At 34.3% G+C, this 23,687-nt stretch overlaps 1 protein-coding gene and 1 long non-coding RNA gene across 4 annotated transcripts in view; one reads left to right on the forward strand and one right to left on the reverse strand.

Moving 5' to 3' along the window:
- Window positions 1–23,687, reverse strand: part of CSMD3 (CUB and Sushi multiple domains 3) — a 1,166,404-nt gene that overhangs the window by 583,056 nt on the left and 559,661 nt on the right. The window contains exon 11 of the mRNA XM_077847015.1: window positions 12,045–12,166. Coding sequence (XP_077703141.1) covers window positions 12,045–12,166 — 122 coding nt within the window. The remainder of the gene's footprint in view (window positions 1–12,044; window positions 12,167–23,687) is intronic.
- Window positions 115–22,300, forward strand: LOC144283204 (uncharacterized). 3 transcript variants are annotated; one of them, XR_013351630.1, is made up of 6 exons: window positions 115–316; window positions 8,366–8,394; window positions 10,253–10,339; window positions 10,819–10,868; window positions 12,030–12,191; window positions 22,139–22,300. It is a non-coding gene; the product is annotated as an uncharacterized LOC144283204 (long non-coding RNA). The 3 variants fall into 3 exon arrangements; XR_013351632.1 differs by having other exon boundaries at window positions 10,253–10,331; XR_013351631.1 differs by lacking the exon at window positions 8,366–8,394.

The following is a 23,687-nucleotide window of genomic DNA, read 5'->3' on the forward strand; positions in this document are numbered from 1 at the left end:
TTATTAAATATTTGTTATGTATTAGACAGGTTTCCATGTTCACTCATAACCATCCATCCCTTTTTCATTATTATGGAAGAACACTGCTCATTCTAGAACTCTCACTGAGGTCAATGATGATTAAAGGGCTGGCCCTTTAATTAATAGATGTAAGAAATATGTGGCTTAGTTTGAAGATTTTTTTTTTGAAGATGTTTTAATCTTTTCAACAAAAGATTCTTCTTTACTTATTTTCTAGTTGACTGTGCTCTTCCTTTTTGCCCATGTTTTTTACCATTAAAAACCATGATGTTTAGATGAGGAGTTTCAAAAGCAGGTAAGGAATCCCCTGCTTGAATAAAATACTATGTCTCAAAATTACCTCAACTGGATGCCCACTACACTTTTCTACACTAACAACTGAAGATGTACATGAATGTTTCTATTCCCTGTATTTTATAATCCTTCTACAATCCCTTGTTAGGGATTAGAGAGTGAAAGGTATGAAACAGGAATGGTACGGAATTTTAGAACAACTAATGATATTTAATTCTATCCATGGGCCACCTGGGTAGCCTCGTCATTTTCAGTTAAGCATCTGCCTTCAGCTCAGGTCATGATCCAAGGGTTCTGGAATTGAGCTCCACATCAGGCTCTCTGCTCAGCAAGGAGCCTGTTTTTCCCCTCCCTCTGCCTCCTTCCCTGCTTGTGTGGTTCCTCTCTAATAAATAAATAAATAAATAAATAAATAAATAAATAAATAAATAAACAAACAAATAAATAAGAATTAAAAATAAAAATAAATAAAAATCTTAAAAGATAAATCTTTTTATATATTTTTAAAATAAGTAAAAATAAGGATAAAAGATAAAAATAAAAATATAAAAAATAAAGATAAAAGATAAAGATTTATCTTTTTATATAAAATATATATAAAATAAAAATAAATAAAAATCTTAAAAAGATAAATCATATATATATATATATATATCACTCTGGGAAGAAAAAACTGAAAGACTAGGGCACAAATCAAAAATTTCAAAATTTGCCTTTTTCACTTTTCCTATATCTTGAATACTAATTAGAGTAGCTCTCTTCTACTGGATGAAGACACCGTCCTTTAAAAGCCTTTAAAAGCCCTCTGCTCTCCAATGTCATTGGTTTTCCTCATTTCCACCTGAGGTAGACAGAATAATGGCCTCCCAAAGGCATCCATGTCTTGAACCAGGAAATTTGTGAATTAATTTCTTTACATGTTAAAAAGAGACTTGCAGATGCGATTAAGGTTAAGTACTCTGAGATAGAAAATTTATCCTAGATTACTCAGGTGGGCCCAATCTAATCCCATAAGTCCTTAAAAGTATAGGAAGAAGGCAGAAGAGTGTGCCAGAGAAATGTGATTTCAGAAGGACTAGACTGCCTTTACCAAATTTGAAGATGGAGGGAGGCAGCTGGGAATGTCTCTTAGCTGAGAATCAGCAAAAAACTGGGCACCTTGAACCTACAACCACAGGAATTGAAATCTTCCAACAACACAAATCAACAGGAAACATTCTTCCCTAGAGCTTCCAGAAAGAAATATAGCTTTCTGACACCTTAATTTTATTGTAGTGAGATCTCTTCAGCACTTTTGACCCAAAGAACTGTAAGGTAAGAACTATGAGTTGTTCTAAGCCACAAGTTTATGGTAATTTGTTACAGCAGCAATAGAACCATCACCATAACATCATCCAACCATCCTGTTATAAGTATTCTTCAACAGACACACATCCTTCCTTCAAATTTAGACAAGTGATTTAAGTTCTCCAATTTTGCTTTTGCACATATAAATTAGACATTGTCATAACAACTACTTCATACAGTTAGTGGGAAGATGAAGTGAAATGATACATAAAAGGAGCTTAGATTACTGCCTAACATATTAATTTTGTAATAGGGATTGTCATCCCTTCCCCAAACATCCTATCACCCCTTCTTCCAAGATAGTAGCATTTCTAGCTGGTACCAAGTTACCCTAAAATAAAGACTGTACTTTCCATCTCTCATGCAGCTGAGTATGATCATGTTGTTAAATTACGGTAAAAATGTGTGTGTGTGTGTGTGTGTGTGTGTGTGTGTGTGTGTGTTGTAGCAGATTCTAAGAATTTTTCTTAGAAAATAGCTCACATTTGTCCTTGTCCTCTGCCCTCTTTCTTCTTTATCACTTTCCCCAACCTGCTTCCTGGAATGTGTGAAACACCATGCTGGAGCCTGAGACACAATTCTGGAACTTGAGAGCAAGGGCCCCACTCTGGGAATAGTAGAGTAGTAATTAGCCTAAGTCCTTGTGGAATTCCTAGAGTAGAGCAACCATGGGTTATGGACCAAATCCTATCTTGTTTAATTCTCTCTCATTGGAGATTTTCTGTCACTGGCAGCCAAACCTAATCCTAAATAAGTCTGTATATCCTGAGTACTTTTAATTAAGGATTCTTTGTCCAGTCTCCTATTTTCTTATTTTATGCCAACTCCCAAAAGACTTTACTTGGCTGCATCAAGTATACTAATTGTCACTATTTATGTGAATCACTTAATATTTATGCTTAATTACTAAGTAGCACAGCTCTGATTATGCATATCATTCAAAAACAATTATAATATTGAGGTTAAAGTGTTAGGGATACCCAACAGTTAGCAATAGGAGAACATGTGAAAAAAAATAAATGAAACAAAACTATTTTGTATTTTACATACTTTGCCTCCCCCCCTTTTTTTTTATGGAAGAATCAGGGAAGTTCCAAGGAAGAGCTAACATGTAAATAAACCAGTGAGATTTTTACCTGGAAATATTTATTCAGTTCTTTCAATAAATATGCATTTGAATGACTCTGACATGACAGCTACAATACTAGGAGTTAAGGATGCAAAGATTCAAATATGGTCTTTGTTATTAAGTGTGAAGCTAAGGAAAACAGATGAGTAAACAGATATTTATAATATGACAACTGGTGAACCAGTATGCAGATAGGATCCTAAATTAATCTAGGTGGAAGAACAGGAAAGTGTTCCATAAGAGCTAAACATGAGTTGAGGCTGAAATAATGACCAGGAATAAATGAGGTCAAGAGTTAGGAGAGGTGCAAATAGAGTGGAAATATAGAGAGCATCATGTCCCCCAACTCAAAGGCTCTGGTAATACACTGGTGTACAGTGTTAAGGGATGCACCTTGAGAGATAAGTTCAGTTTGGTGGTGGATTCATCCATGAAGCTACACAGATCTACTTAAATATTTTACAAGAAGGGAGATATTTCATTTTAGAATAAAATTTCACACTGGATTTATTGATAGACTTGGGATAGTAAGAAACTGAGATAAATATTTACTAGTTGGGAAGTTGATTGATAATCCATGGAAGAAATAATGACCACTGGGTGAGAGAGAGTTAAGCAACTTTGAGGCATACTAGTGAGCTATCATGAATCCAGTAGACATTGTACATAGATATGTGAAGGAAGAGGAGAAGAATACACAATGAAAAAATGTTTAAATTCAGAACATGGAAGAAATTAGATTTTAAGGAGATGGCAGAAAAGATGAATACCAGGAAAAGACTGGGAAGGGGAAAATTCAGGTAATCAAAGTATAAAGAAGCCAGGGGAAGAGAAAGATTCAAGAAGCAGGAAGTGGTCAATAATGTCAATCATTTTATGGCTCTTTTTTCTTTTTCACTTTACTCATTTGTTATTCTCAAATTTATTATAAGATATAATCCTATTAAAATTTAACATTTTTTTTGTTAGCAAAAATGGGGGGGATAACTGTGGTTGTTCCAGGGAGAACCCTTTTAACATCTTAGAAGATTTCTTTTTATTTTTTACTTATTGATATTAATTTTTAAGCAGCCATTCATTATGCCTGCATCGAGTAGTTTTAAATAAAATATTCCTTTTTTTAAAGATTTTATTTATTTATTCATAAGAGACAGAGACAGAGAGAGAGGCAGAGACGTATATAGGCAGAGAGAGAAACAGGCTCCATAGAGGGAGCCTGATGTGGGACTTGACGCTGGGACTCTGGGATCATGCCCTGAACCAAAGGCAGATGCTCAACCACTGAGCCACCCAGGCATCCCTTAAATAAAATATTTCAACTAAATAAACCATCTGACAAGGATACATTTTATTGGTAAGTTCAGCACCTCTGATAGTTCCCCTACTTCCAAGGATGGAATACCCTACAAATGGGTAAACACAGCCACCTTCCCTGGCTTGGGGAATCTTCTAGTTGTTTTCCCATTTCCAGCCTATTGTTTTATACCTAGATCTGTACTTTACTCTTAAGCTCTTTCTGAATCATGACTTGATAGGACTACCATACTGGTTTTGATTTGTCCTCAACTGCTGTTCCCATTAGCTCCCACTCAACTGTAGCAGAGACTGTCAGTGCTCCATCCAGATCCCTGTAAAGCTTTCTTGCCCTTTCTGTTATCTGTTTGCTGTATCCCATATTCATTTGCCTCTCAATACCTAGAGCTATACGTCTTTTGGAGGCTTCCTTCAGTCTATGGGAGCTGTTATGTCCACACATGAGCCCGGAAGGACCGGGCTGATCCTTAGCCTATGATTATGGAATGTGGAAGAAAGATAGTGCAGCTCACTTGTGCTGAGTTGGAATAACCTCTGAGATATAATACATGGGAGGCATGGGATTCGGCTGCAGCTTGGATTTTGCCTGACATTCCGCCCTTGCTTAACTTCTTTCCCTCCCTGCTTCCCCCACTCCCTTAATAGTTTGCTGGGTGCACTTTCTTAATATATCACTTGTATATAAATCCTTGTCTTGAGTCTGCCTTTTGCAGAAAAGACAGCTGCAGTCTGCAGAAAAGTGACACTTTCCATGTCTGGCTGAGGTCTCAGACCTGGCACTGAAGATTGGCACGGGTCCTAAAACTCTGACGATTGGCATAAAGAACTAGCGCCTGTAAGTGGGCAAGCTAAATGAAGTGGCAAAAGGCTAGCTGCAATGATGGAACAGTGACAATATGGAAAAGCTCCTGATGATAGTGTTATGGGTGGCAATCAAGGGAGTATTCCAATGCCTGAAGAGTTTATGGGAGGCGCCTTGAATGGGTCTATTTTACGAGTTGAAACAAAAACCATTAATGGTTGTAGTGAATATATGAATAATTCACAATTTAATTATTTTACCACATTATAAAATAGATCCTTACTACTGTATGTATGTATGTATGTATTTTTAATAATTAGAATGGCATGACCTGCCTGGAATCATTCCCTACTAGAAAAGGTTGTCCTTTGTGACCTACATTTAAGTCTGAGGCAGGCATCTATGAAATTTAACTCCCATCATGTCTCTTCAACGGACACCAAATATGTGTCATATATATTAATGTAAAATGTAAAATTTTATCAGAACCTATGAAAAACCCAATAAGTATGTTTTATGATGCTGCTTGAGAAAATAATATGCAGGTATAAATACTACCTCTGTATCATAAATAGAGTTAACATTTATTTATACAACAATATAACTTCCACCAAAATATTTGCCACTCATTGTGCACTAATTTTAGACTATGTTTGATCAAAATGTCTAATAATTTCTCACATATTCCCTATGCATTGCTTATTCTTGTCTATTATTTCTTTTACTTATACAACGAATGTTAACTGGGCACCCACTATGAGCTAGTTATTATTCTTATACTTAAACATCATTAATTACTCAACATATCTCAACATATGTATTATTGTCTACTTGATGATGTCATTCACTTAAAACTGTCTTTGAATAGGGATAGCATAAATAATATACATGCATGATGTTTAATTTATAAGATAACGTGCAATGTACAGAGTCCTATATTATTTATTGACTTATGTATATGATCCTCCAACACTCCAATGACACGGCAGGGCAAGGATAATTATTCTTGCTTTGAAGAAGAGGAAACTGAGATTCAGGGATGCAAAATAAATTGTACAAGAATTCAGGGCTTCTGACTCTCAGATCAAAACAAGAATTGTATTCTTGTGCTAATCTAACTTTTGAAATATCCATGTATCGCTCTATGCAGAATAATAAGGAAGTTATTTATAAATAGGTCAGGAACATTCAGAGTAAGTCCTTAAATATACACACTTCAAAACATGCCTGTCCCTTAACATTCTTCATTGTTATACCTAAGTTATAGTAAACAGTATTTTTTTGAATCATGAGGTGGAAATGTGAGCCAAATTTAGGAACAAATAAAGTATTCATACTCCTGGGGGTACCTGTGTGGCACAGTTAAGTGTCTGACTTTTGGTTTTGGCTTGGGTCATGATCTCCTAGTTGTGGGATCAAACCTCATGTCTGGCTCTGAGCTCAGCATGGAGCAAGCTTCGTATTCTATCTTCTTCTCCCTCCTCCTCCTCCTCCTCCTCCTCCTCCTCCTCCTCCTCCTCCTCCTCCTTCTTCTTCTTCTTCTTCTTCTTCTTCTTCTTCTTCTTCTTCTTCTTCTTCTTCTTCTTCTTCTTTCTTCTTCTTCTTTCTTCTTCTTCTTCTTCTTCTTCTTCTTCTTCTTCTTCTTCTTCTTCTTCTTCTTCTTCTTCTTCTTCTTCTTCTCTCTCTCTCTCACATAAATAAGTAAAATATTTATAACAAGTATTCATAGTCCTGGAGTTAAAGAAAATGTGCTTTTGGCTAGTGTTGCCCAACCTTTTTTTAAGCCTTAGTCAATTTCCATTCTTCTGGTGACTGGTTTTACTTCATCTGACACTTAAGACTTGTGTTAAATTAGTGAAGCTATAAGCTAAACGGAAGTCGACCTCATGTGCCTGTCTTTATTCTCTCTGAATTGTATTCTTCTATGCTCAGTTAATTTAATCTTTTATTACTGATCTCCCAATGAATTTTATTTTCTCAGTTGTGAGATTTGCTGACATCCTGAAGACATCAGTATTATTCTTATGAACAGTCCTCCAAAGTGGATAAAAGTGCATTCCTTTAAAATTAGAATAAGAAATGGCCAAAAAGTCATAAAGATTCCTATTCCGCAACATTTTTATCTTAGTTCTGCACATTATACTGAAGAACTATTTAATTAAGAAAGCTATTTTGACTATACTATTAATTTATGCTTAATTAGAAGACCCACTTCTTAAAGGCCATTAGAAATCCTAGAAGTTAGAGTAAAGGCATCCAACAACACCACGTGTTTTCAAGAGCTAGATCTCTCTCATCCCAATATTGATAAAGATAGAGGAAATGAGCACATAATCAATTTGCAGGATATGGCAAAATGTGTTAGCAAACAGGAAAGCTGAATGTTTCAGTAGATGCTTCATACTAGGTCAAGAGACAATAACAATGAGCACTAAATCATTAGCCCCTTGCCTCAGGGTTCCTTAGTGAAAGAAAGGTAACAGAAAACTTTTAGGCTGACTTAAGTTAAAAAAAAATTAAAAATAACTAATTAAAGATATGGGGTAGTTCATGGAAGGTAGGAAAAACTGAAATTCCAGGTTGCCGATGGGAGCATCCCCTTCTTCCTTTTCCTTGAAGACTCTACAAAAACTTCACATGAGGCGATTCCCTCACAATGGGATGTTTATTCTCCTTACAACCAACCACTAACAACTATTAGCTCCTATATTACCTGAAGCAGAGAATCAAACTCTTAGTGGTGATGTACAACATTTCCCTGTGCAATACGGTAGCCACCAGAAACGTGTGGCTATCAAGTACTAGAAATGTGGCTCATCTGAATTGAGATGCTCTTTAAGTGTTACACCATCCTGGATTTCAAATATTTAAAATAAAAAGAAAATGATAGTAAAATGTTTCATCAACATTTTTATTCTTATTACATGAAATTATAACACTGTGGTTAAATAAAATATATCATTAAAGTTAATTTCACTTGAAAATGTAGCTACTAGAAAATTTAAAATTCTATATGTGGTTACATATTTCTATTGGACAATGCTGGTCTAGACAGACTTTAAACAATTTTGCAGACACAGATCAAAAAATTTGATCTACTATTATCTCCTACAGTTTTAAATAGACATCTTTTCTTTCTAAGAGTGAGTAGCCACAGAGGATGCAAGTTCTATGGTGTAGCTTTACAAATACTTTATATTAGGTCAAGAGACAATAAAAATGATGACTGTATCATTAGCCCCCTGCCTCAGGGTCTTTTAGTGACAAGTAACAGGAAACTATTTCCTTAAAATCTGGCAACATTAGTACATTAAATTTCTAGAAAATGTCCACTATATATTATAAATGCAAAAACTGGAAAATCAGTCAGACAAATTGGATATTCTATGTGTTCAAAAAGTCAGACTTTGTGTTTCAATTCAAATTATAATTCTATGTACTGTAAATTCTTATTCTAGGATACACAGAGATACAGATAGATTAAAAGGTGAGTAGATGACAGATACATATATACATACATGCATATATGCATACATTAAGAAATAAAGAGATGGGACTTTCTAGAAGTTTGTCGTTTAGATGAAATAAGATATTGTCTCCTTCAAATATTTCTTAGTGAATCTATTTTTTGCCTTGTTCTCAAAACACTCTCCCCTCAGGAACCATGTGAATGTAGAATTTTCTAGTCTGGATCCCTGGGATTTATTTACACTCAAATAATATAAAATGTTAACATTTCCACTGGGAAAGTAAGATATGACTTTCTTCTGAAACTGTGAAAGACAATCACAAAAAGGAAAGTGATAAAAGAGAACAAACAGATAGAAATGGGTCTTCAAGCAGACATTGTTAGAGAGCTGAATACCAAAAATGGTGGCCATTCTCACATCCTCACACCCCCCGCCATGTACACCCTGGGAATTGTTTGCATAATCCAGAATACACACACATCAGATTGAGGACAAATGCACAAGACCACTTAAATCAAAGAAGATGATTCCCTTAAAAATTAAGGAAAAGGTTAAGGCAGAAAAGTATTTATTTCACACATGGAGCTAATGTCAGATGTGTATCATAATGCAAGGAGAACAATAAATTCAATGACCAAGCTAGTTTAAAGTATTTGTTCTAATATTTGAACTTACTGTTGTGAAGAAGCCCTCAATTATGTTCATGATTGAGGTTCTAGAATTAAAGGAATAATTCCCTTGCAGAGGCTTGTGGAAGAGATGTAAAGTGACTTTGAAAACATACATTACTTTAAGATTGTATTGCTCAGTCATTATATTTATTTTAAATAAGCTTAATGGGAATGTTTGCAAACTGAGCAATGAAAATGACTATTTCAATGTTTAGTCACCTATAAATTAATCAACCACAAAGTCAAATATGGAAGGAAACAGTATAGAGGGACATTTCTTCTGCATCATACATAAGCAAAATCTAATAAATTACTAAAGACAAGCATGTTTTCTAATGAGATGGCAGCATTTGGTGATAATAGATGTCATTTAAAATGATCCTACTTTGAATCAGACATTTCATATTTCCTTATCTAGTCACTAAGACAACTTTATGATATATTATTATCTCTAACAGATGAAAAAGAAAAGCTACTTCAGAGGATTCAAAGATCATGCTTGTCTAGTAAAAGGGACACTGGCTCCATCCAGTTCTATCCAGCTTCAAATCTCAGTTTTTTTTCCACCAATCATATATGTGTTTTGGACATTTAGAACATAATTGCTTTTAAGGGATCAAACATAAAGAAAAACAAGAGTAATGATATTCAAAGAAGATTATAAATATTGAGGGATTAAGTATCTTGGTTAGTATATGTGCTGCCAAAGTGTACACATTAAGCATTTTGATTAATTGAGATTTATACCATCGAGAAAAGCTGTGTGCATGTCTGCAACTGCCTTTGAAAAGAGTTCTGATCCAGAAATCTATAGAAACAAAACTGGATTTTTCAAACTATGTTATAACCTATTAATGCATCATGAAATCCATTTATTGAGGCATGACCAACATCTTAAAAGCAAATAGATCACAATAGTTTATAATGAAAAACAGAGAAGAGAATTCACCTATTAAGGGAAAATGTTACTTTCTGACACTGTGTGTGTGTGTATGTGAGTGGATAAGGCCACAATGTAAAATACAATTCTAACTGTGGGTCATGGTTAAAAATGCTTGAAAACCAATTTCTACAAGGATATCTTAAAATAGAAGTAAACCAACAGATCAAAAATTAATGTCCTCAGTCAGCTACTTGATAAAAATAGCAAAGAAGCAAAAGTAATTATGTCCTCCTTAGAAAATAAATTGGATTTTTTTTTTAGGAGAAAAAGAAGAGATAAAAGTTTGGCAGATTGGGTAAGATAAACAAGGAGAAATGTGACGACCTCTGTGAAACTTCAGGTATCTCAGTAAGTGAGAATGAATTTAACTTAGCAAAGCAGACATCTTATATAGCACAGGAGAGAATTACCACATTTTAATGACAATTATAGGTAATTATCATGACACAAAAAGATTTCTATCTCAATGCAAGACTAATACAATGTGTTTGTTCCATACTTTGTAATGAATTTACCTCATGCTCATCTTGGTATAAGATACTTACACCCTCATGTGAGACATATCCTTATAAATAACACATATCTTACAAAGCACATAGTTCTGACCTTTGCTAGTTACGTGATCTTAGACAAGTTATTCAGCCTCTATGTTAAATACAGACAATAAAAGTATCTACTTAGCAAGGAGAGTCTTATGAAGATTAAGTAATTCTTAAAAAGTGATGTCAATAGTATCTGGCATGTTACTAAGTGTTCAATAAATGTAACTTAATTTTTCAAGTACTTTGTGATTTTTAAAAATTTTCTCAACAACCCATAATTTGCAGAGATGATAATGGACAAATATTTGGCGAACTGAACTGATGACATAAGTTGGGTGAGTAAAAATTACTTCCTTCATGTAGTTGAAAAGTCAGATTTAGTGATTTTTCCCCAAGTTTACAAAGATAGTTTGGGACAGAGTAAGCTTCTGATCTAGTCCCTCTGATTCATAAATCAGGGCTTTTCTATGAGGTAAGTGTCACTGATCACTGAATTAATTTTCAAACCATATTGCTATTCTTAGGATAAGGTTTTATGAATATAAAAACCTAAAACATTCTGGCAGGTAGTACACACTTTATCTAATGAGTTAATGTGTTTTAAGTCCTTACTATACAAAGCACTGTGTTTTATTACCCCATTTATTCCTCACAGCGTACTGTGAAATGTATCTTCTTATTATCCACATTTTATAGAACCCAAATTACAGGGAGGCTAAATAACCTGATCAAAAGTAACAGTAAATTCTAAATCAATATTTGAACTACAATTAAACCAGTTTTATGAGCTCTACTACAAAACTTCCCTTAATCTAACCCTCAAAGTGTATCATACAATCTAAGAGGAATTTATATTCGGCCCATTTAGGCCTTCTCTGTATTCTTTCAAGGAGGAGGATAGAGAGAAGACACAAAAACTAGCAAAGTCTTCAGCTGCTCTCTTACTTGTTCAGTATAATAATTTTATTTGAAGTATTATGGCATGTGCATGTTTAGATGGATTACTACTTTTTAGTCAAACAGAAAGATAATCTAACTTTTTGAAATATCCATAATGAGTCCTTTATTAGTGCAGACCACTTTAAAGCCAACATATTATAATAGGGAATAGCTTTAAGATCTATGGTAATAGAGAAACATTGAAAGAAAAGCTATGTACCAAAACATGTACATCTGAATTGTATGTCAAACAGAAAAGATATGAAGTGAAAAAGCCATGATTCAGGACTTACTTAAAAAAAAAATACTTACAACCTTCAACAATACATCTCACAAAATATTCATTTATAATTTTAATATTTTGTTATTTATGTTAGTAACTAGAAGTAGAATTGCGTTATTTAAAATTGATTTTTCCCTCAAATTCTCATATTGGTTTAGATATGGAATAAACAGAAAATATTGCAGAAATCGTACTGTAGTTATGAATTTTCTTTACTGCACTCTCCTCATGATCTCTTTGCCTTTGTCTTTATGATTTTGCTTTCCTACCACAGATGGTTTTCCCTTACCTTATTTGTATTCACCGCTGTGATGACCCAGACGCATTGTGCATTGCTGTCATACTGGAATGGGAAGTTGGGAGACGTAAAGGTGCCACTTGGTCCTTGAAGATTAGAGCCACACGTCTTCACTAAAAGAGAAATTGCATTTTAAAAGTGAGCTTATAATGCATGCAAAGTCTTGGCAATAAAATATTTTGCAAACAGACTCTAAATTCAAAATTGCATAATTATAACCACAGTGTAATATATATTAGGGCATTATATCACTTATCAAAGTGAGAGTATTTTTTGTACCCTAAAGTTCACAAGCTCAATATTTTCAAAATTAATTGAAAATGAGTTAAAAATAGAAGTGTGAGGCATTATAAATTATCCTCTGACTGTAAATAGGTCAGTTTAGTTGGAGAGAGGTACATTTATGCAACGTTGTGTTAACAAAAATCTACAAAGAGAAAGAAACAAAGCCATAGATTGATTAAGCAATCCAGATGGTGTTTTCAACCCTATTTATTAAGTATCCCAGGATATGAGACTGAGACATAAATATGAAAACTACTTTTACTGTTCTTAATTGTGAACTAGATCATTCAAGCTGTAAAACGAGTTGCACTGATGTAATTTTTTTAAAGATTTATTTATTTATTTTATAATAGACAGAGAGAGAGAGAGGCACAGGAGGAAGGAGAAGCAGGCTCCATGCCAGGAGCCTGATGTGGGACTTGATCCCGGGACTCCAGGATCGCGCCCTGGGCCAAAGGCAGGTGCCAAACCGCTGACCCACCCGGGGATCCCTCACTGATGTAATTTTAATAAAGTCCCATGAAAGTTAAATGTTGGAACATTCTTCAGTTTTTCCAACCGTTTTTCTTCTACTTAAGAAAACAAAGTGGTGGGACCCCTGGGTGGCTCAGCAGTTGAGCATCTGCCTTTGGCTCAGGGCATGATCCGGGGTTCTGGGATTGAATCCCGAATCATGCTTCCTGCATGGAGCCTGCTTCTCCACCTTGTGTCTCTGCCTCTTTCTGTGTCTCCCATGAATAAATACATAAAGTTAAATAAAAAAGAAGAAGATGAAGTGGCCACAGTGCATCTGAGTCTTCTCTTCATTCTTGGTCAGCAAGGTTTCTTGTTAGCATTAGTTTTGATTTGCATTTCTTTGCCCCTTCCTGTTAAAATCTTGCACATGTCATCCTTTTCAAACTCATCAATAACAGTTCATTGTATTTTTAAATGATGTACATATATTTTCAACACACTTAAGACTTTACATAGTTATCATCATTAATTCAAAGATCAATTTAGAGGTTCCAAAAGTTTGCTTGACTTGCCCAATATTACTAAGCTAGTAAATAGCAGAGGCAGGATGAGAGCTCATGTTCTTCTATCTCCAAGTCTTACTTTCCTATCAGTAAGCATATCCCTCTTGTATGTTAAATATAGTTTTCTTTACTGTTTTTTCTCCCCTTTAGCTTATATTTTGGCATAAATCTACTCTAGATAATTTTAGTTAACTTGAGGATTATATCTTGTGCTTAAATCATTTGGTATTAAATGGTTACTTTTAATTTTGTCTTATTTGTATCTGATTTTTATATTTTAAATAACAAAATTGTTATTTGGTAATAAGGAAAAAATAATAAATGATATATGTCTCCCCTCAACATTAGTTACCATTTTTTTCTTTTTCCATTTACTACATAGCTTCTTATAAGTCTTCTGTGCTCCCTACAGATTTTCTTCTCTCTCATCCACTCTCTTTTTTCCCCCTTTTTCTTCCATTTCCATGGTATAAGTAGTAAAATCATCTTGGCTGATTTTAATCTATCACAGGTTATCAAGGCCTCACAAAATTTGAGTATTTGATAATTGACTCTTTTTTCCCAGATTCATTGAGATATAATTGATGTATAACATTATGTAAGTATAAGGTATGTAATATGATGATTTGATACACAGTAAAATTATTACAAGAAGGTTAGTTATCTCCAACATTTCACGTAATTATTTTGTGTGTGTGTGGGGGGGTGTAGCATTCAAGATCTACTCTCTTAGAAACTTTCAAGTCTATGACATAGTATTATTAACTGCAGTCAATATACCATATATTATATCCACAAAGTTATTCTTCTTAAAATTGGAAATGTGTTCCCTCTCCCCAGCATCTCCCCATTTCCCCCACCATCCCTGGCCCTGACTTTGGCGACTACAATTGTATTCTTTTTCTATCTTGCTGTCTTGTTTTTAGATTCCACATATAAATGAGATTGTTGCTTTACAACATCTTATGAATCTTCTATGGGCACTATTCCATCTTCTTCTCCATTCAATTTGGAAGTATTACATCTGACTTCTCTCATTTGGATATTGAAATTGCTTTCTCAATGCCAGAAATGAGCTCCTTATTGCTAAATTTAATAATATCTTTTCATTTTTTCAACATACTTGATCTCTTAGCAGTAATGGAAAGCATTGATGAGCTTTGTTTGAAATTATCTGCCTTCCCTTACACAGTCCTGAACTTCCTGGATTCTTACCTGACTTTTAAAAATCATTATGATCTGTCCATACCCTGTGCTTTTGTTCATTTTGTTTTGTTTTTTGTTTTGTTTTGTTTGCATTTGACCCTTAGGTAGCATAATTATAAATTGATCACATGGCCTATTTTTCTTGTTCAATGGCCTTTTTGAATAGTTAATCTAATTGACTTCTATGACTACAATGGTCATTTCTGTGCTGATAGCTCTCAAATTTACATCACCAATTTTTCCATCTCCTATTTCTAGAGTAATTGTCTTCCTGCCTACTGGACATTCTATGAAATGTTTTAAAGAAACTTTTAATTAAACCTTTCTTAACTCATCCATTTCCCTCCCATATATACATAAGCACTCCTCAAGACCTATGTATTTCTCATCTGAAATATTCAATTTTTTTTCCTCTCTTCCCAATACCGAGAACTTCATCACTCTTTTCTTGAACTAGAAATAGCTATTTAACTCCTTCTCTATATTCAGTTTTCTCCCTGTGTCCCATCCTCCTTAGTGCTACTATATTTATCTTTCTAAAATACAGATTTGATTATTTTACTTAACTTCATTTAAAAAAGTGATCTGTTTCCTATAGAATAAATTACAAATTGCCTAATATAAAATATAAAATTATTTCTGTGAGGACCTAGATTTCTTTCCCAGTACAATTTCCTGCCATTTTATACAGTAGACACTCAACTTGTACCAGAAAAGAATTTTTGTTCATCTTTGAATGTATCACACTTTTTATAATTTTCGATTTATTTTTTATGATATTTTCCAAGTCTAAAATGTTATTCCTTCTTATATCCCCTGCAGAAACTCTATTCATTTAAACAAAGCCAACCTAATGTGTCATTTCTTTCTCTATAAGAAGTAGTCCCTTTTTTTAAAAAAGATTTTATTATTTATTTGTCAGAGAGAGAGAGAGCACAAGCAGGGGGAGTGCAGACAGAGGGAGAAGCAGACTTCCTGTTGAGCAAGGAGCTGCATGCAGGACTTGATCCCAGGACTCTGGGATCATGATCTGAGCCAAGGCAAACAACCAACTGAGCTGCCCAGACATCCCTATAAGTATTCCTAGTTCCTCCACTCAAGGTTCTGTAATGGACTGTAGTCTTCACAGTACAGTATTCAAACAACACCTCTATAAAGATGGTTATGTGCTAGTGATCTGATAGAAAGTACAATTGTAAACATTTTAAGAACTTCATAACAATCAAAAATTTATAGTAATCACATGTTGGCTTGAAGTTAGTAGAATCAGCTTTCTGATAGGACATACTACTTTTTTGAGTGAAAGTAGTACTACTTGAGTACTTTGAGTACTACTTTTTTGAGTGACACTACTTGGCAATTCTCCAGCATCCTTTGTTTTCCAAAATGTATACACACGTAATCTTTTGTGGACAAGGCTTTGTTTTTCATCTCTGTTAACTGCTGGTGCAGTGGCTTTCATAATGCAGGGATGTTTACTAAAGGAACAAATATTCATGTTCCTTTTCTCAGCTTTTAAATGGAGTATCAAATAAGTGATCTCTACATAGTGATGAGGCGTCTTTGTAAATATGTTTTAAACTAGGAAATTGGGATCCCTGGGTGGCGCAGCGGTTTAGTGCCTGCCTTTGGCCCAGGGCACGATCCTGGAGACCCGGGATCGAATCCCACATCGGGCTCCCGGTGCATGGAGCCTGCTTCTCCCTCTGCCTGTGTCTCTGCCTCTCTCTCTCTCTGTGACTATCATAAATAAATAAAAATTAAAAAAAAATAGGAAATTGTCTTTTTTGAAAATAAAGAAAAAAACACTCATAAATGACAAGTAAAAATCACTCATAAATATGTTGGATTTATAGATGCTAGGGAAGATCTATTTATTAATAGATCAAGAAATGCTTTGAAAGTAGATAATAGGGATGCCTGGATGGCTTAGCAGTTGTGCATCTAACTTTGCCTCAGGGCGTGATCAGAGTCCGGAGATCCAGTCCCACATTGGGCTTCCTGCATGGAGCCTGCTTCTCCCTCTGCCTATGTCTCTGCCACTCTCTCTCCCTCTCTGTGTGTGTGTGTCTCTCATGAATAAATAAATAAAATCTTAAAAAAAAAAAAAAGAAGTAGGTAACAGGTTGGGGAAGGCTATTCTTAGGAAGTGACACAGAAAAATAATTGTTTTATTTCTAAGTTTTGTTTTCCTCCTCTGATAATTTATGAGCCTTTCCCACATGGCTCTTGTAGACACCTCATAAAGAATAAATTCATTCTGATCAAATCAAGGTGAATTTGTAAAAATCACAAGGTGTCCAGTTCCCCAGTAACACTTCATAAGACGTTATCTTTTATTTTTTTTTTATTTATTTATTTATGATAGTGACAGAGAGAGAGAGAGAGGCAGAGACATAGGCAGAGGAAGAAGCAGGCTCCATGCACCAGGAGCCCGACATGGAATTTGATCCCGGGTCTCCAGGATCGCGCCCTGGGCCAAAGGCAAACGCCAAACCGCTGCGCCACCCAGGGATCCCGTATCTTTTAAAAATTACCATGTGGCCACTACTATTAGAAATGGTTGAAATGAAATGTTTTGAAGACGTTCAAAGAAAAAAAATTCATCCCATGTATAGATCCTGAATATAAACAATGCACTGATAAAAATTGACTTTGAGAAAATAAAATGGCTCAGAAAATTAAATAGTTTCTAAGACAGAAGGTATAGGAGGTCTAGTTTGAGCTATATTAACAAAGTATTTCCAAAGTTGTGAAAAATTCTTTATACATTCAAATAAAATATTCTTAATGAAGTAATTAGTAATCTAGGGAGGAGAAAATGTCCAGAAAATGAAACAGGCTTGGAAATCACTTTCAACTGACATCATAAAAGATTTGCTGTAAAAAAAAAAAAAAATGGATAAAACATGGTAGAAGTCTATTATCAAAGTGGACAAAGGAAAATAGAACAAGTGAGAACAACACCAGAAGTAGAGCATCTGTTCCCTTATTGGGCATAAATAGGAATTGTGGAGTTTTCACACAGAAAATAGAACTCCATTAAATAAGTACAGATTTCTGGGTTGAGCGTCAGAATTTTAGTCTTTCTGCACAATATTTGGCATATGGTTGGAAGGACTCTGTTCAACGACACTGTATCTTTTTCTTGAACTTTCTTTCTGGAAAAGACACTCCTGATAGTTCAGAAAATCATACACACAGTTGTTTTAACAAGAAGGGAATTTTTTTAAATAAAAATTTTATTTATTTATTCATGAGAGACAGAGAGAGAGAGAGAGGCAGAGACACAGGCAGAGGGAGAAAGAGACTCCATGCAGGGAGCCCGCCGTGGGACTTGGTCCTGGGTCTCCCAGATCACGCCCTGGGCTGAAGTAGGTGCTAAACCACTGAGTCACCTGGGTTGCCCAAGAAGGGAATTCTTACATGGAAGTTTACTTTATATGAATCTAAATACAAACATGTGGAATTTAAGTAGTGACTTAAAATATGATTATAACACTTTCAAAACATCAGAATTTCATTTTGTTTTTATTTTACTTTAATTGTTTAATACATTATATAATGTATCTACCTAAAAAAAAAATGCTGATTTAATTAACCATCAAAAATCTGTTGCCGAGCTTCAGATACAGGTATAGAAACTACTCTCTGAATCAGTCTCAATTCTCAGATTGTGAGCTCTTGGTCATGAAACACTCCTTTCTTGCCCTCCTTACCTCTCCCACCACCACCACCCCTCACATCTGAAGGTGAATGATAAAACCTAAATAAAACAGTATGTGGAACTACCAATAAGTAGTTCCATTTAATAATATTTAATTGGCCATTCCAGTCCCTATGTCTTCATGAGAAGCTGATAAAGTGTCAGAAATAGAGTAACAATTAGGACTAATCTTGAAATACATCTGAGCATCATCTGCATAAGAATAGCAAGTCTGATCCTTGTTTTCACTGAAAAGAAGCATATAAATGTGGAATGATAATGAAATGAACCCAAAGCAGAAAACTGGAAAACAGAGGAGATGCCATGAAAGGGACAGAATTAAAATCAGCAAAAGGCAGACTGCACAGGATCAGATAAATCTGATTAAACCCCAGAAAATGCAATTCCTATTAAAAGTGAGAAATTTAATGTACAGATTTTTTTAAGTAAAGAAATAAAGTAAGGAAATTATTTTTCTTCTTCTAGTTCTTGGACATTCGTTATTTAACCTAGTCATGAAGGTCAAGTTTGCATAAAATCCTGTTTCTTCTGCCCTTTGTTTAATTGTCATCTATTGGTATTAGGATGAGAGCACCTACAGCATTAAACCAGTAATAGAAATAATTGTATGGATGAATAACTCAGTTTGCTTTTTTTGAGAAAAAAATCCAAATTAATCTAGTGTTGCCAATAAGAAAGAGATCAGTTAGGTGGTAGGAGAAAATGAAATGGATAACTATGCATAATATATCTAGAAACCATAGTGTTTTTAAGCTATTCATGAGGGAAGTGGAAGTAGGAAGAAAAAGAAAAAAATGTGTGTAATAAAGAAGACAGAGGGAAAAATTTTAAGAAGCTGGTTGGACAAAGGATTTAACAGATAAGAGTATGTATTATTCAGTTTCAAACTGTCCACTTTTAGTGTAGACTGTCCACATCCTTTCCTAAATTGTCTAGAAGATTAACTGAGCAAGTTATCACTTGTATATTTAAAAACTGGGTTTTTTTGTTTGTTTCTTTAGAGGAAACTGGGAAGAGTGTCTACTTGAATTTATGCAACATCGACATAACCCAGAAAATCAGAAAGCAGAAATTTAAGACCAGAATTATCTATTAGTCATTAAGCTTCCACCTACTGACCCAAGTAATTCACTGACCTTTTTTAGAAGGCTTTGGACTTCCTAGAATTTAAAATCATGGGTGAGACTATGCAATGTACATTAAAAAGAGGGGAAGTCCAGGTAGCTCAGCAGTTTAGCGCCGCCTTTGGCCCAGGGCGTTATCCTGGAGACCCAGGATGGAGTCCCACATCGGGATCCCTGCATGGAGCCTGCTTCTCCCTCTGCCTGTACGTCTGCCTCTCTCTCTCTATGTCTCTCATGAATAAATAAATAAAATCTTAAAAAAAATAAAATAATTAAAAAGTCAGGAAATTGGAATCAATTTGTAATTTCAAGATGCACCATGTTCTAAACTACTTATATAGCTTTTCATATGTGGCTTTTTTCATATGGAATATTCTTTTTTGACTCTTAATATGGTAGCTAAAATCCATTTTCCAAAGCTTTACTTGTATTAGAGCATTCTTACTCTATGTTATTTAAGTACTGAATTCCTTTATGTCAGTAGTTACGTCTTTCATCTCCTCATGATAAAAAATAGTGTATAAAATATAATAAATGATCAGTAGAGTTTTTTATTCATGAATAATTGAAGTGAAATATATTTAAATATAATAAATTAAAAAGACCAAAGTTTACAATTTAAATGTTCTAATTAAAGTGTGAGAAAAAGAGGCAATTCATTGAAGAAGTATCTCAAAATAATTTGGATATGACTTGAAATCTTTGATGATGATTTGTTATAATTTTTATGGAGATAATTATTTAATACCAAACATTGATTTAGAATGTTCAATGCAAGCAATGAGTAAGATGGTATCCTTTACGACACAAACAGGTCATTTTATTTATTTTTTTTTTTTAAAGATTTTTTTTTTTTTTTTTTTTTATTTATGATAGGCACACAGTGAGGGAGAGAGAGGCAGAGACACAGGCAGAGGGAGAAGCAGGCTCCATGCATCGGGAGCCCGACGTGGGATTCGATCCCGGGTCTCCAGGATCGCGCCCTGGGCCAAAGGCAGGCGCCAAACCGCTGTGCCACCCAGGGATCCCAAACAGGTCATTTTAATAGTGAGTTACAAGTATTAGGATAAAGGTAAACAGGTGTTAGCACAAAAAGTGCACATTTTCGTAGCTTGGGAATTTAGAGAAATCAACCTTGAGATAGTGTCAAGGTTGAACGTTGAAAAGTTAGGACACATGAACTCCAAATAGAAATCAGGATGAGCTTCTAAGCAGATGCACTAACTAATATATATAAGAAAATTAATTCCCAGAACCTCTAAGATTGTTTGGAGCTGAGAAGATTCTTTAGGTAGCGTTGAATAAATAAACATCTCTCAAGGAGGACCATACATGATAGGCTAAACAGTTGTTGGATTTTGTTTTGTTTAGTTTGTTTTTTTTGTCAAAACTAAAGGGATACTTTGGGGGTATTGAAGGACTTTTTTTTTTTAACAGTAATAATCAACTTTTATTGATTTTACATAAATAGCTTGTAGAATGCCTTTCCAAACCATTTTTCCAACATATTTATGCTACAACGCACATTTCTTTATGAAACTATTTGTTCATCCATTTAATTTAAAAAAGCAATAGTGTCAAATATATTATTTTGGCATCAAATTTCCCTTTCTAAATATATTCAGGTTCATATAATTTTATGCTTATTAAATAATGGTTTAAAACAATAACCATCAAAATCTTTAAATAAGACTTTGGCTTAAATCATGGTAGTATCAATATTTTTTAAAACTCTGATTTATTTTTTCATCAGTAAAATGTAATATTTAACAGTGTTCCCAGAGAAAAGCTTCCTACATGTAGGGAGACTGAACTGTATCTGTAGTTAAGTTGATCAGTCCAGATGTCACATGCGGGATGGATTTTAAAAAAACCTAAAAACTAGAGGCCTGGATATAAGATGAAAAAAAAAGTCAGGGCATGTACTTTTTAAATTCCCCATTATACTTATTTTTTAAAATATAATTTGCAGCATATTTATTCACTTATTTATTTATTGGTCATTCATACAACCATCACTAATTTTTTTTAATAGGAAGCCCTCCACAGTATAAGAATTTGTGAACACACAGTTATGAACCAGCCCCTGCCATCATACACCTCACATTCTAGGGAGAAAGGCACAAATGAAACAACCCATTACAAGATTAAATAATCACGAAAAAACCTAGAGAGGAAAAGTCCAGGATTCCCTAAAAGTACAGCTATCCATCCTTTCATTGTGCTTTGCAGCTATTGCGTGTTTTTTACAAATGGAAGTTTCATGGCATCCCTGGATCTAGTAAGTCTGTCAGTGTCATTTTTTTTCCAAGAGCATTTGCTCATTTCATGTGTCTGTGCTGCATTTTGGTAATTCTCATAATATTTCAAACTGTTTCATTATTATATTTGAATTGCTTTTGAATTGCTGCAATCTCATGATAAAACTTTAACAAATGAGAAGCTGGTTCTTAGGATGAGCAAAGAAAGTGGTTTTAAGAGATGGAATCTACTCCTGGTGAAGACATTGTAAAGATTGTTGAAATGACAACAAAGGATTTAGCATATTACATGAATTTCTTTGATAAAGCAGGGCAGGGTTTAAGAGGACTGACTCCAACTTTGAAAGTTCTATTGTGGGTAAAATGCTATCAAACAGCCTCTCATGTTACAGAGAAATGTAGGGGGAAAAAAGAGTGAATGGGTGTGGCAAACTTCACTGTTGTCTTTATTTTTTTTTTTAAGGAATTGCCACAGCCACCCCAACCGTCAACAACCACCACCCTGATCAGTCAGTAGTGATCAACATCGAGGCAAGACTCTCTTACCAGCAAAATGATTACAACTTCCTGAAGCTCACATGATGGACAGCATTTTTTTGCAATAAAGTATTTTTTTTTTGTTTTAGATATAGTGCAGTTACATATAATACTACAGTATAGTAGAGACATAACTTTTACATGCACTGGGAAACCAAAACACTCATGTGATTCACTTTATTGTGATATTTGCTTTATTTTTGGTGATCTAGAACCAAACCCACAGTATCTCCAAAGTATGCCTACACACACACACACACACACACACGCATACATATATATGGTGTCCACATGTGTGGACTCACTACAGCCTGAGGAAATGAATCATGAAGCACTAGCTATCAAAAAAAAATGAAAGGCCTTCAATGCAACATAATTTAAGGCTTGGTGAAGAACAATGAATGTCAAAAAATGATTATACAGTATTTTTAAGAAAAGGAAAAATGTATATTTTTCAAATGTATCAAACAACCAAATCAAATGTTAATATTTTTCTTTGAATTCTTTAAATATGCTTGCATGAATTGCTAGAAACTACTGTGACTACATTTTAGATCTTGTTTTTGCTGCTGAACAATTTTAAAGTATTTCAAAACAGTTTGTTTTTAGGTAGGTGTATTATCTTCTGCTCTTTAATTTTTTTTTTTTTTTTTTTTACTTATACCAACAGGCTTAACACGTCCTTGGTGATATGAAGGGCACATAACAGCCAACCATTTCCCTAAATAATGGGGTTTCATTAGGAGCTCTTTCCTGTTTAACAATGAGCAGAGTATGCCTTAATGTGGCATCCAAAATCTTTATAAAGGGAAATATAAAAAAGTAAAAAAGACTGGGAGACCACATCTAAGGTCAGCGAATCCTAGGATATGAAAGCATTGATAGATAGGAGAGTCTATTTCTGTATGCAAAGTATTATATTTTAAAAATTACTATTCATGATTTCAAGGAAAAAACTTAAGATTCTACAGAATGTCAATTGCCCAGGTCACTTTGAGTTTATACTACTCAAGGATAGCATCATTCTATAAATCTAAGACTACATTCTGGAAAAAAAAAAAAAAAACTATTTGGGAAGTAACAAAGTCTTGGCATAAAGCTATCATTTAGAGCAAAACAGAACAAAAAATATGTCCCAAATTATGTAAACATTGCATGGAAAAGAAAACTATATCCATCGTTTATCTGCTACATTGAAACACCTGGGTCAAACAAACATCTTGAGCTCCCTAAACAGGTTAAAAATGTTTAAAAATGTGAGTGTGATTCCAAAACATAATTTCTACATCCTGATATGTTGACAGGTAAATTAGCTTCATTAAATTTCTCAAAAAGTTAAACTAATAAAGATACGAAAACCCCATATTTACTTAATATTGACTACTGGAATGTAAATTGCAAAATCAGATGTCACATGCTCAAAAGCACACAGTTGATCCACCTGGTAATTGGGCTGACAGTGGGAAATTAAAAAA

Source organism: Canis aureus, chromosome 14 (genome assembly GCF_053574225.1).
Source record: "Canis aureus isolate CA01 chromosome 14, VMU_Caureus_v.1.0, whole genome shotgun sequence".
NCBI lineage: Eukaryota > Metazoa > Chordata > Mammalia > Carnivora > Canidae > Canis > Canis aureus.